General features: G+C 30.0%; 1 protein-coding gene across 1 annotated transcript in view; it reads right to left on the bottom strand.

Moving 5' to 3' along the window:
- LOC113366374 overlaps positions 1-19,904 on the bottom strand; it is an 85,798-nt gene that overhangs the window by 29,727 nt on the left and 36,167 nt on the right. The window contains exons 2-3 of the mRNA XM_026607975.1: positions 12,669-12,815; positions 10,350-10,621 (exon numbers count right to left, since the gene is read on the bottom strand). Coding sequence (XP_026463760.1) covers positions 10,350-10,621; positions 12,669-12,815 — 419 coding nt within the window. The remainder of the gene's footprint in view (positions 1-10,349; positions 10,622-12,668; positions 12,816-19,904) is intronic.

Below are 19,904 nucleotides of genomic sequence, written 5' to 3'. Positions count from 1 at the left end.
AAAAACAATTTTCATTTATTCAAGATTTGTCAAATAAGGCAATTAAAAAAGCTATCAATGTAATTAGCAATTTTGTTTTTACGCATTCTTTAAACCAAACTTCCAGAAAGTAATAGAACTAATTTATTACGCCCAATACCCAAATAAATAATTTAATAGTAATAAATTAATTTTCAAGCTAAATTAACAAAATTCATACCTAGTTAAATACACATTAAAAAATCATATAATAAAAGTCAATATTGATCATTTTATATTAAACAATTTTTTAAATAATAAATAATAAATAATTGAATTACGCAAATGAAGTAAACAATATTGCTAAAGAAGTGACAATTCCATTATAAGTGCCGAAGGACATTGCCTGATTACATAAAATGCCTTTACATGTGCTACAAGTAAAATTGGAACCTTCTGTGTACAAATCTTTCCTCCAATGTGCACAAGTTATATCACCAGGAATGCAGGTTCTATATAGTGTAATTATTTGGTTCTAAAAAGAAATTATATTTATTCCACCACCAACTGAATAAATTAAAATAAATGCAAGAAAAATATTTATTACTTTCAAGATGAGACTTTGATACATTGGGATGTTCTATGACAACCTATAGTGTTAGTGTTGATGTAAATTGGCACGTGGCAAGTGCTTCCACGAGTTTTTTTTCTGGGTAGATACCTTGCAATGGTAGCAATAATATAATGGGTCGGATATTTCCCGTAGTCATTCTAAAACAGAAGAGATTCCTAATGAATTTAATCAGTATCTAGTATTTAAGATTTTCTCTCTGCTTCATTAAAAAAGATTTTAAAGAAATCACACGTTTTAATAATGATTATATGGAATGCCTTTTTTAAATATTTGTTAGAGTTGCACGTACAAATAATTCTACGAAATCTGGAACAATTTCGAAATCTTCATCAACAGCTTGTAGAGTATGTTCTATCTGAAACAATATCATGATTCCGATTACTACATATATAAACGCCATAACTGTCAAAGTAAATATTGTACATTGGCTTGTTTGGAAACAAAATGCAATCATGTTAATAAAAAGCTTCTAAGCATATTTTCTTGATAAATTCAACTAAAATCAATCCGATCACTGTTATTTTTGCTTGAACTCGAACCGAAATTATTTAAATCGAAACCAAATCAAAATATATTTCACCTATAATAATATTATAAAAATTTCATTTGTTACATCAAAAAATAGATTTAAATTACTTTATTATAACTTATTTCTTTATCACCAAAAAGTTCATTTCATCAAATTAACTCTATAAAATCTCAGTATAAATTTTTGAGCCTTTTACCTGATAGTTTTAGATGTTTCTTAAGACGCCTTCTATGTTGTGGTCCAGGTTTGTGTATTTCATCAGAGTGTTTGAAACCACCATTGCAATAATCAGAGTCACAACATAAGCAATAATATACGTAAAATCCTTGGAAAGCTAAATTTTTCTGATATTGTCACATGTTTCTGTTGCAGATTCAGTATAACGATGGATAAAATGAAATTCATCCCTGATAAATATTTGGGAGTTCTTACAAATTTTTAATAACAGTTTAGATAAATTCTTGACTTCATTTATTAAAGTACATATTTTGAATTGAATTGTTTAACTAGTTTTACTCACTTTCTGCTCGAACTTCGAAGCATCTTTCACCCGATTCAATTGATTCCAGAGGCATATCCTTTTCGCAAAAAACTAGGCCTAGTTATTGAAAGTGAATCAGGAAAATCATTTCTGCACGCATAGCATAACACCTCGCCTTGACTTAGAAATAAAATAATAAAACCACCACCATTTATTATATTTTCCTCACAGCATTTAAAAAAAAATCGTTAAACTTACCACAGGAAATTTGAAGTATGTAAATCAGAAATAATACACCCGCCCCATGTATTATTTTCATTTTTATAATAAGCTAAATATTCAATTATTATAAAATATTGATAAGTTCGTTTTAACTAATTGTCAGTTGTTTAAATGATTGAAAACGCATGCAAATAGACATATTATCGGTAGGTACTATTTTGTTTCTTATTATACATTAGAATAATATTTAAATTAGTTTTCGTTCCATTTTTTATTAAAATCCAGTAGTTCAAGATAATGTCTAGATCCACCATTGCAATAATCAGACGAACAGGACAAACAATAATAGACATAGTATCCTTCATATGCTAATTTTCGACGAATATCTGTGCACGATTCTTCTTTAGTGCCACCATAACGATTGATCAAGTGGAACTCATCTCCTAAAAAAACATATATCAAATATAATTATTTTGAAGTGTACAATACATCGGTATCGAATTACTTGCTTTGCCCCCGCACTTCGAAGCATCTTGGGGCCCAAACTATTTTATGCTGATATTCCGCAAAATCGCAATAGTTAGGTGAACGAATCAATATTGACGTGATATCGTTTCTGCATGAGTAGCAATTTGCTCCAAACACTGAATAATAAAACTGTTTTTTTACCAATAAATTATTATACATATTACCAATTACTTATATTTTTATACGAATACGATTGAGCAGTACATTTGTTAAAAAAAAAACAAATGAATGGAACAAATTATAACACTTGACAATGTAGATTTGATTGCTTGTGTTTTCTGGCGATTAAAAGCGATTAAAAGCTCGATGATTTTTCTAATATAACACTACAGCAGTGCAAATTCACTTTTTTTAAACTCACCAAATCTGCATTTAAAAAACAAATCACAAATATATGCACAATATAAATAACTTTCATTGTGAATGATTAATGCTTCTTCTAATTGTAAACTACCTACACAATCATTGAATTAAAAACAAAAGCACTTTGCTTAATTTGGTTATTTGGTCTTGAAAAAACAGTTATTTAAAATCTGAAATATGGTCAGTATGCAGTAAATTAAACACTTACGTCGTAATTATATAATATTATTTTATTTATAAACTATAAAAAAGTACTTTACAGAGGGCATAAATATTTTTGGTTGCAATATATTTTTACGTTATTATAATTTTCATATAAAATCACTTAATATTGCAGCATTCACGCCGAATTTTTTAGGGATAACACAGTTTATTCAAATAGCAGAACACTCACACTTTGATATTGATATTACATACTAAATTTTTATTTTATGCAGAAGTCAAAGGCAGTTCTTTCAAGATTTTGATAATATTCAAAATAATATCCAGAAACTTTTGGTTTTTACATAAAATAAAATATGATATCTCCAAACTTGAAACATCTCAAGGCCAATTGTATTATGCCAAAAACATTGTAAATTTCACTATCGTGAAATGATAAGTATTAATAGGAATAAATATTAAATAAGTATTTCATGAAATAATTTACAATGCCAAGAAATGGAAATATGATCATGTGGGCTATTTTCTTCTAAAAAGTCCTGCAATAAATAAAAATGCTAAGAACATGGCTATTAAATAATATTGCATTGAGTACAGTGTATTTTAACATATACATAAATCATGCATATGTATAAATCACCAAAGTGCACAGTGGCACACATTAGATTTTTCATCTCAATCAAACCCAGAGTACTCGAATATCGTCCGATTTCAATGTGATGCGTTCATTTGTCTTATCATATAGAATTGTATTTCCTGACGTCGAGGAGTTCCACCTTTGGTGGTCGTTAACTGAAGTTCTTTTGGGAGTTTTTTCAGGACTTGAGTTGGAAGAATCTAACGTTCTTTCGAAATAACTAGACCGGCGGTTGGAAATTGAATCTCTGCCATTGGCAGAATACTGATCGAAACTTAGTCTTCTATCTACAGTTGATGATCTATCAAAGCTCGTTGATCTACGATCAATAGTCGAAGCACGTTCGAAACTTGTTCTTTGCTCTATACTTGAATCATCATCGCCGCTCTTATCTAATGGAACGAACTACCCTTCTCGAGCTGATTATCGATCGTTGGTCTAAACTCAGTCTTTTATCGAAATTCATAGATTTCCTTTTCAACGTATCGTCGCGATGCACTATCGTCCTTGATTCATCGGAGGACGATGAAAGAGACGAAGAATTTAATACGGCAGTGGAATTCACGAGCGGCAATCCGATTTCGTGAAATGAGTTCATAGATGAAAAACCACTTTCATTTTCAGTAGAACTTGATGAGGATGATGCTTCCATATTATTCGTTGCATTACTCACGCCAACACTCGGACTGCAGCCGCGGATGAGCTTTCCACTGCCTAAAGGAATACCAGAACCCAGGCGGCGAACGAAGTCCTTTTTACTGGCAGGGATATGGATTGAAGCTCTGTTGATAGAAGATTAAATGTCGTTGTTTGAATTGATCACACACATCTTGAAATATGCTTAAATGTTTTTTTAGAAAAGATTACTACTATTTAGTATTTTTTTAAAACTAAAATGATTAAAATTCCCAGCATTCTGGCAATAAAATCTAAAAGAATACTTATAAAATATTAAAGAACAATATCAAAATTATAAGTTTGTAACAAAATCTTTCGAGAAACAAACAGTTGATAATAGCCATTTACGCTTAAAAACGTTTCAGTATATCAACACTGCAAACAAGCAATTATTGTAACATTGTTTCCCATAGCATCATTTGCTTTGATTACAAAACCATCGCCCGTAATCTAGGTAGTAAGGCATTAAGGTAGGAGGTATCGTAAATAATTATCATAAATTAGTTTATAATCGCCGTGTCTGACTAACCTGACCAAACGACAATCACCATCCTTGGAGGTCGTCGAATTGGAATCATCGGATGAGGAAAGGCGCGATTTCTGTAAGCTGCCCACGCGGGTGAATGCGCTCGATAAACTGTTGTTGGACGTTGGGTGTGCTGTAAAATATATAAAATTAGATTATTTCCTACTGCTATATTTGGTTTAATACAAAAATGTACTGATTTGTCATATTTAAATTAGACATGTGTTGGTGGTTTGAATAAATTAAATCAGAGCTTTATAATTATAATCAACCTTAAACAATACTTATATAAGATCAGAACTTAAAAACTAATACGAATAAAATAGAAAATAAGAGGATTGTCGCGATCCAATACGAACCAACCTGTTACAGACGACCCTATCGACGATGCTGATGAAGAGCTGCTTTGTCTTCGCTCCGGAGTCGACGTTCCACAACATATAGCCGGTAACCTTCTATCGTCAGCCGTTGTCAATTGTCGATGATCATCTGATAAAATTTGTCTGTCATCTGCCGAAAGAGGTCGATCTGACAACGAATCGTGTGGGTCATGCTGGGTCCCGCTGTCTGTTAGCCAAGGAGCTCCTGTTTGGAGAAGAGAAGTTGCCAACCGGTGGAGACGTAAGGCTTCATCAGCTATGCGCGCCGGGTCTAATTCGCGGGGCACAGATACTGCACGTCTGGGACGACGCCTGGGGAAAAGATAAATGATATATAGATAAATGAATACCATATCAGTAAAATCTCTACATCCTAAACCTATTTTCTTATTTTTAAAATAATAATTATAACCTAATAATTACAATATTTAAAAAAACAATACACGTAAGCATGGGGGTAGGGAGTAAGAGCTTTGCTTACTTTTGCTGACAAGGGGGATGGGGGGGGGTAAATAATTGTAATAAATCTGCTTACGTAATACTTGAACTGTTACTAATTTTTAATTAAAATTCTATTCATTATGTGTTTGATTAGCGATCTTTGCACATAAATATGAAAATAATTTACACTAAATATTTAATTTTTTTTTCTTTTCAAAGTACTCATGAGATTAAGTTACAAGTATCACTAATGACGCAAGCAATTATTTATTTATTCAGGTAACTATACAAACGAATTATGGCATTAGCGCCATAAAAGCAGCGGCGATATCACAATAGAAAAGGGATTTTAATACCTTTTGACTGTTAATTTGACCTAAATAAACTTGGTCTTTGTGATGTTTTGTATTATTAATTTTTGGAATGCAATAAAATTTTATGGTTTACTGAAATTCTATAATGCGCTTTTAGGTTTTCTCAGAAATCGGCATGTTGCTTTACAATTAACCCTTGGACCATTTATTGGTCCATTGCTATCACAAGGTATAGAACGTCTTACTATTATTACTAAAACCACTTTTGGTATGATTGAAAATGTGTTCACATACAATGGAGAGCAATAAAATTGTTAATATTTGTGAATACTGATTTTCGCCATATCGAATATTGTATGAATGGAGAACTAAAAGTTATTACAATATCATGTTTTATAATACATAATAATAAACTAGAATTGAATGGACTCTCGGCACTCTTTCAAGTAGATATAAAGAATAGCTTGAAAATCTTTGCATTTAAAGTTAAGAAAATTTTTTTTAGTTTATATTAGATTGAATGTTATTTATCTTATTATTGACAATTTTAATAGATAAACTAATTGATTCATAGATAAATATTTGTATACAGAGAGAAATGCGAACAGGCGACAAGGCGCCTTACCGCGGGAATGCGTTTGTGATTTAACTGGAGCAAATCTTCCGAAAATACTCACTTCAACGCCGAAACTTAACTACGCAACCATATGTCAAATCCTACTATGAATCGCTAATAATAATATGTACCTGTTTACATATTGGAAATAATTATGACATCTGAATAATGCATTCATAGTGCAAAATTGATCCTATATATTAAACCATAGTTAAGTTACAATTGGCTAAACAAATAGAACTTCAACAAGAAAAATTTTTAAATGTAGATTCCAGAAAATTGTGTGAATTTGACACAAATCAAAGCCTTGGTGTGTATAATCCCAATTACTTCATCTTTGCACCTGAAGTAATAAATCTAGCTAACATATTATTGACACGCGAAAATAATTGCACATTTGAGTGATCACTATACGGAAGCATTAGCTAAGGTATGCGATTTATATTTAGTTGGCACGAAGGATCTGATAGCTCTATGAATATGAAATATTACTGCAGGTTTTGGCAACATGTCTGCTATAACAAGTAATAAATCTTTCAGAAACCAATCCTGAAAATTCCAAAAAACTTTGTCAAAAATTTACTTGATTAGTTGAAAGTCTTGAGTAAATCTGAGTCATTTCAACTAGTATAGTTTTGTGATAGTACTAATTTTGGTAATAATAAATTTAGCAGAAAACTAATTGCAAATGGAATAGTTATTAATTGAGTATTTTATAATGCAATTGTTATGCAGACGTATTTTATAACAATTTTTATGATGTTTTTTTTTATTTTAATTAAATAAACAAAAACCATATGCATCACGTTAAAAGAATCGGAATGACTAAATTCGCATAGTCATATATGATGTGCATGTGCATGAATTTATAAATATGAATTCCTATCTAGCATTCCTAAATCGAGACTATTTTATATAGTTAAAATATAATTAACTCAATACAAAATTGAATTTAACGAATGAAACGTTTCAGAATATTGTTGAATGAAATATAGTAAGAACTTATACATTTCGAAAAGTTTGGATAATGTTGTGGGCTAAAATGCAAATTAAGGAATCATAGATAATTTATTGCGCTATAGTAATATGGATTAATAGCATTTAATTTGGCAATAAATTCTTATCTGCTTCTAAAACCTTCAGTATGATATGATCTGTATAACATGTGTTACCAAATCAAATAAGTGTCCAGTACTTATATGATACGATCGCCGTTGCCAAAACTATAAGATTTCTTCCGGGGTCGAGCCACTCTCATTTGCAAATGCCCACATAGTTGATTGAATTACGCAAACATATGTGCAGGCACAAATATTTCTATTCAAAGAGATCAGAAAAAAATGACAAAAATAAAAGACGTTGCTGAGAAACACGAGATGAATGGACGTTACAAATATATGCATTCGTCTTGTTCCTGCTAACGAACCGAAAATTCTTGTTAAGATACGCTTTGTAATTGATTTTGCTATGTTATGTCCACATGTGTAATATATAGGTTACGTTAAAAAAAGTTAGAAATTTAACGATACATGATATGGATATAATATAAAATTAAAATTGAAAATGTAGATCCCAACATTCCATACGTCCGTACGTGCAAAAAAATATTAACATTTCAAGACGATAGTTGCATTCGAAACTGCATTTTAATAATATTCGAATAATATAGAACGCCTATAAAATTTCTCTAAATTCTCATTATTGGAGCAATCTTAAAGAAATACCTATAATACCCTTATTCAGAAAATATAAATAATATAGATATCTAAATTCTATATTAAGAAATTCAATCAGATTGCTAGTTTTCAGATATTTAATAGCCGTAAAAATGTTCACAAAGCAATATACCTATATTAGTTAATTAATTCAATGTAAATATAATTTGAATTGCAAACATGTTAAATTTACTAAAGCAAATCAGTTTACAACACTAAACATACATAATAAATTAGACTATTAAATTATTTTATTGACTCAAAATAGTGAAGGTGAGAATAAATTTGTTAAATCGCCCATTTTAACATTCACTACAACATTCTGGTTAAATTAACTACCAAAGACATAATCCGCTAAACGTCTTATATGCTCCAGTTAGCAAACTATAAATTTTCAGCGTAATAGGCGAATGCAGAAAATTATAGAATGGGTTACAGCGTTTTAATAAAATTTGGGTCAAAAGTGTAGGTGCATCGAACATAAATGACAATAATAAAATTGTAAAAAATAGTAAATTAAAATTCATTCTAATTGTCTCAGACATGTTGGGGATCGCTAAAAAAATGAGACCTTGAAATCGTTTTTTCTTCATTTTCATATTTTCAAACTATATAAAAATGTGTACGAGAGGATTTTTTTTAATTTAAATTATTTTCGGAGATACATCTGTTTGACCATGAAATCATTTTCCTTTTGCAAACTTTTAACGCGTTTTTCTCAAAACTGTCTTTTTCAATACGATGCCTACGATTTCTCAAATTCTACTGAACGGATTTACTTGAAATTTTTAGAGGTTCTTCTTTATAGACTTCTCTCAAGCATATTCTTAGCCTCATCTTCAAATGTTAGTTTGCACTATTTTTAAAAAATTCGAGAAACTCAAAAAAGTGATAAAAATATATCATTTTTTTCAAACAGTTGCTATTTTGACAAAAAGTATCCTTTAACATAATCCTATTATATACCAATTTAACATCATTCCAGATCAATAATTTTTTTTTTCATTTCGGATTACTAGAAGAGATGCAATCGTAGTCATGATAATGTGTCAACTTGATGAGACCCATCACGTCAACCACTGCCAATTTTCAAAATAATTAACTTTGTTTTATATTTTTCTGTACTCTTGTAACATTGATATTTATTTATATAAATTTATGAAAAAATTGATTTCCGTTTTTACAATTATTTAAAAATGACCTAAAATTCATGTCTCTACACTAAAATACACCGTTAATATAGTACCTTCTTTTTTAATTCCCGAAAATGAAAATTTTTATATATCTTTACGTTTCAGAGGTTTCTGAATATTTTGGCATACCTTAGAAAAAATGAATGTATGTGTGTGTATGTGTATGTGTATGTGTATGTGTATGTATGTGTGTGTATGTGTGTGTGTGTGCGTGTGCGTATGTGTGTTCAGATACAAATTTTCATCGACGATTTCGGGAACACGGATAAAGCGATTTGAATAATTCAAAAAACATTCGATTCGCATTGATAAGGAGACGTGCTGATTAGTTTTTGGCAAAGGCATGTCCTGCTGTTCCGAAGATATGTTGCAAAAAGTGCCAAATACTGGTAACTCAGTTTTTAAAAGGACATAGCGATTTGAATAATTCAAAAAACATTTTACTTGTATTAACAAGATGAAGAACTAATCAAATTTTCATGAAGGCAGGTCTAGCGGTTTCGGAGATCTAGTTAAAAAAGTAAAAAAAAAAAATGCCACCTGGCGGTCAAAAATGATCATTAGACATATGCACATCAAAATATCAGATATTTTATAGAGATTTTAACAATAAGTATAAATTTTGTTTACATTCCTATGGGTTCCGTACCAATGCTTATCCGTTAGACGGCGGCGCTTCGATATTTCGTCTCTATGCAGTTAAAGCAGTACGATTGCTTTGAAAAAAGTTCAGAATTTCCAAAATATTTCAAAATACACTTTTCTTCAAAAGTCTTTTTTTCAAAAAAAAGTAAATTTTTTCAAAAATTTATAGTTCCTCAAAAATCTAATTTTTCAGAGTAATTTTTTTTCAAAAATGTTAATCTTTAAAAAAAATATTTTTTGTTACGGGAAGTTTCAGCAATTTGCCTTAAGGCACGATGCCATGCGCCCCACTAGTTTAATTTTATTTTTTAACAATCTGTTACTTACCATGTAAAATCTCTATTAGAAGGCGGCGAAGTATTATTGTCCGAGGATTCGCTCGGCCTCCGCGTAAACGCATCAGAATTTCTCCTGTCCGATGAAATCCCGCTGATATTGTTCGCGGCGGTCGTGCTGGGTGGCGAGTCCCCGCCGTTGACAGTCGACGCTGAATCTCCCGCCAGATGAGCCGCAAGCGAACCCATTCGCGAATGTGCGCGCTCTAGGAAGCGGACTAGCTCCTGCACAGATCGCCTGTAGATCATGCGACTTTCCTCGCTCTAAAAAGGAAATGTCATGGTTGGAATTAAAATACATACTTTTGAATAATTATAAGTAATGTAGTATTTTATGAATGCGGGGAACCTTGTCAAAATGTCATTTAGCAATCTGGAAACTGCGGGCTTAGGGCCGTTCAAGTATTACGTAAGCACTATAGGGGGGCGGGGGGGTTGTTGATTTGCTTATTTTGGGTTGACATGGGGGGCAGGGGAGTCTGGATGATGATTACGTCATAGGTAGTATTTTTATTTTTTTACATTAATTGCAAAATGTTTACGTAAGCATGGGGTAGGGGGTAAAAGCTTTGCTTACTTTTGCTGACAAGAGGGATGGGAGGTAAATAATTGTAATAAATCTGCTTACATAATACTTGAACGATGCCTTATGTCGAACTGTCTCGAAACAGAAGTGAGGAATTTTGTAAGCTATGACTGTTCGGGTAATAGTATTAATATGTAATAAATGTATAAACGTAATAGAAGATATATTTTGTTAATAATATATAATTGTAAAATGCAATTACACAATTAAAAATTACACATTTCCATGAAAGCTGGGCTTAAAGTTCTGCGAGTAAAAAGGTCCACTACCAATATCCCAACAGAAACCATCAATATATCAAAAATAAGTAAAGTTAAGATCTTTTAACAGAATTTGAAAGTAGAGGACAAACCATCGCCATAAATAAAGCAACGTTGCTATAAGAAGGTAAAAGGCAATGTGTGAAAATCTATAACACAAGTTTTTTTTTCGTTGGGGAGCATCCATTAATCGCGTGAGATTTTTAGGGAAAGCGGGGGTTAGGGGTTTGACAAAAAATCATAAAATATCACTTGAGGAGGGAGGGATATAGTAAGATATGACGTGTATTTTTTATTTTAACTATTTTTTTCTTAAAAGTTCAAACATTTCCAAAAAGATTCAAAAATTTTACAGTTTTTTCACGTAATTAAAGACACACGTGATGTTTGGTGGGGGGTGGGAGGTGTAACTTTGAATGTCACTATGTATCACCAAGGGGAAGGGAGAGTCCAAAAATTCTTGAAAACTCGCTCACGTGATTAATAGGCGCCCCTTTGTTAGTTTTTTTTGGCTGTGAGCACTGTTGTTTAGTTTATGAGACCTTAATATAATATTTAAGTATACGTTATTTATTTGTCTTATAAGTTGTGTTGTTTATTTTAAGTTAGATTCGACAAAGTTTTATTAGTATCTTTTATAAAAGCTTACCTATGAGTGGGGTATCAAACTCAAGATCAACTGAAACTTTACCCTAGTACAGGTGTAAAGAAAAGAAAATAGTGCATAAAAAAGTCAATTTAAAAGAAATAAATTAAATTAATAGTTATTCCAACTCTGCTAAAGAATATTTCTTACCAAAATACCAGATCAAGGTTATATTTGTATTGTTATCTTTGTAAAAAATGTGCATATGAAATTTATATTTTGCATTCGTTGAATAATGTATGTAGCTATATATTTATTTCCCTTTAAATTTAAAATTTAAAAATTAAATGTTAAGTTTAAAATGAAAAAAATGATATGTGTAATTTATAGTAAAATTTCGTAATCGAATTAGTATGTTTAAAATAAAAAAATAGAACATTGGATCTGTTTGTCCCCTGGCTGTCTCTCTTTGCTCAATATATGTGGTAAAAAGGAACAGATGACAAATTTTGGAAAAACGGTAAAAAACACATTTTTATAATTATTAATAAACTAACTGGAAATTTTATTGAATTTAGTTCAATAATTGCTTGTTTGATACGCTATATTATTGTGATGTAGTTTATTTGCTTTTGGCAGTATAATTACTTAAAGTCACATTAAACCGCCCTATCCTTTACTGTGTTAAAGTTATTATACATTTTCAAAAATTTGTTGACGTCACATAATATAGTAGCAAATTCATTCACGTACTAAATATAAAGTTTGTTGTAATTAATTGTCATTTATACCAAGTCCACCATGTTTGAGACAAAGACATAAACCCCCATAAGAAATAAAATATTACTACTTATCTATCATTTATTTAATCCTGTTTACCTCTTTCAAACGCCATCGTAGAGATTCTACTTCAGACTGCAATATAGACGTATGTAATCTACCTCCCAACTCTTCGCCTTGTGGTAATCTTGCCAAACCCAAAGATCTCCTATTGTCTTCTAATAGAGAACGACAATCGGACTGCAACTGCAAAAACAAATTACAAAAGATTAAATTGAGAAAAGCTTTTGAATGAAATAGTACGGATGGAACGATATCAATAATAAGAGAAGTTAATAGAATTTCATAATCTTTTATGGTACTACCGTATTTACTGAATAAAATTTTGATCCTTTCATACTATATATATATGACCATATTTAACGATCAGCCGATCACTTTATCATTTAACTACTGTATAATTAAAATAATTTGCTATAGATAAATTCTTTACATAGTATCGAATCTATGGTTTCGAAACTTGGTCAGAACTAGTTTGTGTTGCAAAAATTAACGTTTTCATTATAAAAGCTTATGTGAATGGTTTAATAAGTAAGTATATTTTTGATTGATCGATTAGTTGTTTATGTTTCTATTCCATCTCACAGTAAATGTTATTTCAATTCAAATCAAACGAAGCGAAGTGCATATGCTTTTTCCAATCTTATTTCTTTCACTTTGTGAATAAACTAACCAAAGCACTGAACTAAACAATATTTCAAAGATCCTCTACGGTCGGCTAGCAAATAATACAAAATAAATAGATATCTGCCTAAGGCATGCTGCAGACAGCAATTTCAACAAACAATTCTATTGTTAAATTTGTGATAATGGAACTTTGATTGCGGTAATGTCTTTTTTATATGTGAACACACAATACTTTTAAATTGCACTGAAGGTTTCACATCTGAAGAATTTCTGCAGTTTAGTTCGCATTGTTTTACTTTGATACAGTGTGCACGAAAAGTAATTTTATTATGGGAATAATTATATGTTTGGATATTTTGAATTACCATACAAGTGATTTAAATTAATAATAATAGTTAAACAAGGGCTTAAATTCCCATGGAAACATTCAATGAATGCTTAATGGAAATTCTTCGAGTTTGCTGAAATATTATTGGTATTCAAATACCTAAATTTTTATTGGTGAAGGCGTATATGATTTTAGATTTTCATAACCGATTTCGTTTTCAATTTCCATAGATATTGCAGGTTTATCTCGATATATGATCACATAGCATCCGTAGACTTCGGTATTACGTAGACACTAGATATTGATCGAAATTTGCGCAGCCTGTGGCAGAAAAGTAGGATTGGACCAATGCCAAAGTGCACAAGAAAATGAAAGCAATGCGGGCAATGCATTCCCCCAAACGCATGGACTATCAAAATAAAATATTATAAAAACAAGCTAAAATTTACTAGCAAAAAATCTCTGTCAAAGCATGAAATTAGAAAAATAAACATTAATCAAAAATTTATTTTGCGGTCTATCCCACGATCAGAGAAGATAATTTAATACCATCGTTATTGTCAAATGTAATCTTAATTATACACTAATAAGCAAAATTCTTAATGTCTACCTTGATTATTTCGTCTGATTAGTTAATAAAAAAAAACTTGAAACAACGTTACTTGACCTACGTTTATGGCATAAAGAAAAATACCGTAATATACAGAAGAACAGATGTTATTTGTATTGTAATGAGCGTATAAAATCTTAGTACAAATTCTTAACTGCAAACAACTTGTAATGGAAATATTTTTTATCAAAGAATGTTTGTAACACATGCGTATTTATATTTTTACAGCCTCGTTCAATTATAAACAATGTTTAGTATTTTTTAATACATTAAAAAGCGCTTTGTGTTTCAGAAGTCTCGCGATAATGAAAACACGTTGTTTATATAAACTAATATTTTAATACATATGACGTCTTGAATGTAATTGTGCAAAGTGTATGCCCTTTCAAATAATTAAAAATTAGTGAAATAAAATAAATACGTATAGAATATCAGGCAATTATTTCTGAACAACATTGAGAAACTTAATAGCTTTTGAATACAAAGAATGAAATTGAATCAAAGGTAATTATTATATCCAAATTTCACTTACACTTTTTCAAGAGTATTATGATTTCTATAAAAATCATACAATTGACAATTTTGATATTTGATAGCAGTTTATTTATGGGTAATTAAAATTTCTAATTACATGTAACAGAAAATTTCAGCAGAGGAAAGAAAAACAAAAGGATATTAAATTTTTCGATTACCAGATGAATGTACCGTAAATAATTTTTTTTAATTACAAATTATGTTAATATATTCGGATATGGTAGCTAAGTTTAAATATATACTAAAAATAAACAAAAGCATTAATTATGTCCTTGAATTTGGAAAATTCATCACCTGATTAGGGGTCGTCTTCGAAAACCTTGAAAGGGGAAGGGGGCGTTTGACAAAATATAACACGGGAGAGGTATGGATCGAATTAGATATCACGTAAATATATTTTTTCAAAAATTCAAAATTTTTCAAAAAAAAAAATAAAACATTTTTTCACGGTACACGTGATGTTGAGTGAGTGGGTGAGAGATGATAATTTTAAATATCACCACGTATCACCAAAGAGAGGTAGAGAGGTCCAAATATCTTTAAAAATCGATCACATGATTAATGGACGTCTCCTTTTGAAAATATTCGAATCTTACACGATTTTTGACACAAAATTGTGACTCCTTTACTAATATCTACCTTAAGTGCCCCTTGATACAAAATACTGTTACTTCATTTATTAACTTCACCTTGTCACAATACATTTATCATGTTCTCCAATTAAAGCGAAATTCAGATAGACGTCGTCTTATCTGTCAGCGCGTGTAATTGTCCTAGTTGTGTTTGTATGCGCGAAAACTAACTACTCTAATTCCATCATAACATAGCAATGCTATTTGTAATTACCGTAAGAGATCGTGAAATTAAAGTCGATGTTTTGAAAAAGAAATATTATAATAATGCAGAATTAGTTCTAATGGCATAGATGTAGATGGATTCTCATCATATGCTGAAGTAGCCTTACTCCTTGCTGAGCGCGTGATGCACTTGTTGAGGTAATTGAAAAATGCCAAAATTTTAATTTGTGACAAAAATTAAAAATTTAGTGATTAAAAATTACTGCACTAAAGTAAAAACAATAGCATGAAGCATAAAACTATTTTATGTTTTCGCAACAGTAATAAAAATTTAATTAACTATTATTTTTTCCATAGAAAGATTTATTTCATGGTCATTCTATACTGAAAAGCGCGAGTCATATTTAATAGATTGCTTTTTAACGATTTAAAAAATTTAATTTAAAAGCATATGTAATATTTATGCTTTTTTGTACAGCTTTGAGCATAAAATGTATTCAGTTTTATTCATGTTATAAATCCAGTTTACTACTGAATTTTAAAATGATTTTTAAAATAATTAATATGAAATAGAAAATATAATTAGCCTGATATAAAAGTGTGAAAGTAAAATAATATTTTTTTTATTATTATTATAATTTTATTTGATCATCTATCTACAAGAGATATAAAATCAATTGCTTAGAATTGAACAAAGAAAGAAAAAGCTAAGATCTGCATCCAGTGAAGAGCATAACAATTGTCCAAAAAAAAAAAAAATGTTTTCCAATTCAAGAAAACAAAAATCTCATCATATAAACCATCTACATCTGCATCTGTTATCTCACAAATTTCAACTCTATTTTTTATCCAATTTTGAGTAAGAAATATAATGCGATATAGAAATAAGAAACTACTAAGCAAAAACGCGCTTTCGTTAAAAACTTAATCATTTGCATACGAAATTCTATAATCTGCAAACAAATTATACAAAGGTTGTTTAATTTTTCATATTTTTATACTATTAAACTAGTATCCAGCGGATATCCATGACCGCATACCCAAGCAAAAATTATTCACATCCTAATCATAAAAAATAAGTATGTATTATTATTACACATAGCAATTATCTGCAACAGTAATTTTAATTGCATTTCCTTTAAAACAATGTATTATAGTAAAAAACTGAATATTGATAATATGCTAAGAATAAATAATTTTTCTACAATACTGGTAATAATGAAGAAGATTTATCTTTCATAAAAATAGCTTCATCTATTTGAATGAGTATCTTAATGAACAGTTATTTTAATTAATTAAATAAAAATTTATGTTAAGACTCAATTCTATCAAGATCATTAAGTACTTAATTCCTTCAGTTGTATAAATATCATTTAAGGCTCGTGCTAACAGTAATTGAGATAGTTAACAGTTCATTTTCTCTTTTAGTAATATATTTTCTCTTCGTATTTGATAATTTAAAACAGATAATATACTATGCCAGTTAACATATTGCTAGTTGCAAATATAATAATACGACTATTTTAATAACCATAGGCATGTAAATAAATATAACCATGAACATTCATACAGAGAATTGAAGTAAGTTAAATTGCATAATTGTTCGCAATTTAGGTCAATATTAGTTACTAAAGTGCTGCACATATTAGCTATCTAGAAAAGCTCAATTGTTGAAAGAAGCCATGGTAATGAAGCCACGAAGCCATTAGAAGCCATGGTAATGAAGTTAAAATTTTTATTTCTAAAATTTATGAAAGACAAATATATTTCTTCATATCCTGATATCAATTTCCTTGAACAGAATTGAGAAACCTCGTTGAAATCGAAATCATGTTAAATATCCAATCTTCAACACCTCTCGTAAAAGATACTATTTCCATCAACAGCAGATTTATGTTACAATTAAATAAACACAATCAGAACACGAATTTATATGCACTGCTCATATAAATTCCATTGCCTGGCGTCTAAATTTAGTGTAAGCATCCGAAAAATATATAGATATGAATGTAGAGGCAACCTGATAGCGAGTGAATGGAACTGAATAGTAATATTTATGATAAAGATCTGAAGTGGACATAAAAATATAAAAAGAAGTTTATTACGAAATTGAAAATTAGGGGGCATCCATTAATCACGTGAGCGAGTTTTTAAGGATTTTTTTTTAACAAAATTACTCCCCCCCACCACTAAACATCGTGTGTATTTTTAATTACGTGAAAAAAACTAAAATTTTTTATTTCTTTTTTGAAAATATTTGAATTTTTTTAAAAAATTCAGGTATAAAATAAATACACGTGATATCTTACTATACTCCTCCCTTCTTCACGCGATATTTCGTAATTTTTTGTCTAGCCCCCCTTCCCCCTAAAAACCTCACGTGATTAATAGACGCCCCATTATGAGTTATTTGCTACTATTCTTTAAAAATGCATTTGTTAAATATCATGTAAGGCAACACACGAAGGTCCAATTTGATTTGGAGCAAATATATTGTGAAAACCAAACCAATTATATCACATCAAATAAAACATATTTAATTCCCATATAATTCATCATTATAGAAATGTGTGTTTCTGCAGATTTCAAAAAGTCACCTGGTCGTTTTTACTCCATAGGCAGGGTAAAAAATAAAACGGCAAGGAGGAAACGGGTTCAATGTCTTATTTTTAATTTTAAAGGGTTTTTACGTATTTAATAGCTGCATTAGTCTACCACTGCAAAATGTACACCCTACATATACCCTATATAATCTTATAATAATCTATAATCTTGATCTTGTATTTCGTCGAAAATATTCATCAGAGTTAGATAACTATTTATTTAATTTATCTATTGTAAAATTGCTTTTTTTAACTTAATTCACATTTTTATATTCCTATTTTTTATTGTTAAAGGTTGATTTGTTTGTTGATTGTTTTATTGGTAAAGGTTGATTTGGTCCTTTTTACCCCACTCATGTGTGATAATATAGAGGTTATATAAATCGTCGAATCTAACTTAAAATTAAGAATACATTACACTTATAAAACAATTAAATAACGTACAACTAAAAATTATATTAAGGTCTCAAAAACTAAATAACAGTGCTCACAACCAAAAAACCTAACAACGAACAAAAATATGTATAGTTGTTATGGATTTTCAAACATTGTTCATCTCCCAATAGCAACGTCGTAAGAATCAAGGTGTTGGTTGGTTATATATCTTTTTCCCTGTACTTTCAAATATTAGTGTTAAAAAACTCTGAACTTTACTTGTTTTTGAGAGGAAATATTTTTATTTATAAACATTTTAGACTAAGCTTATCGTATATTATACAGTCGGGCTTCATTTACTGATATTTAAAAAATATTAAATCCCTTTGCGAAGAAATTATTTTCTCGGGAAATAAACCATGAACAATAAAAAACCTTATAAATATGCATTAGCAAATAATTTATCATCTTGATTATAACTTAAGAAAATTAATTTAAACTCAACGCACAACTGCATTGTTTTGAAATACTCTACAAAACACGATGTTTCACATATGATGTAATGCTTTCACAAACATGCTGTTCCACCTTACAATTACCTGTATTAACAATGATTTCTCTATAAATCCTATCATTCTCTGTGTGTAGATGCTTATTCATTTTGATAGAAAAACAACAATATGTAAATATGCAGGTCGAGAAACTCTTATTTATATAAAGTTCTATTAATGTCATTAAAATCACAAAAAACTATGTATATCCATCCACCGATCAAATTAACGGTGGAACATCCTGTGAACGGGGTAAACGCACGGTAAGAGAATGAAATTCGATTCATTTGTGTGCGGTCAGTGGCTTCATGAATTTTTGTAAAGTAATATAATCTTGCGGTGTCTAATAATATATCTACATATAATGTATTTAATTTATAGCTAGAATGAAATGCATATCACATAACTCGGTATTCGAATGATTCAAGATTAATTTACTCGCCAGGTTTTGTTTGCGATCATATCTTGTAGATTGTGAGGCAATGATAATTATTAATGGATGATTGAATTTACAGTGTTGAGAGTAAGAATTATACTACGATGTGTTCATTCATTTATGTGTAATATATTCGATGAATAGAGTTTGTATAGTAAAATAGATAATATTTTACTGAAATGTATTAAATTTTTCATTACCAATACTATTATCATTAAAATGCATTTGCTTGTTACTGCACGACTGGACCTGCCTTTGCAGAAAACTAATCACGTCTCCCTGTCGATAGGAATCGAATGTTCTTTGAATCCTTCAAATCGGTTAATCCGTGCTCTCGAAATCGTCGACAAAAAACTGTATCCGCACATACACACGCGCACACACACATATAACATCAATTTTTTCTAATGTATG

Source organism: Ctenocephalides felis, unplaced genomic scaffold (assembly GCF_003426905.1).
Source record: "Ctenocephalides felis isolate EL2017-DRISC unplaced genomic scaffold, ASM342690v1 CF-g0.4_SCAFFOLD_01170, whole genome shotgun sequence".
NCBI lineage: Eukaryota > Metazoa > Arthropoda > Insecta > Siphonaptera > Pulicidae > Ctenocephalides > Ctenocephalides felis.
This window is presented reverse-complemented; position numbering and strand designations above follow the sequence as displayed.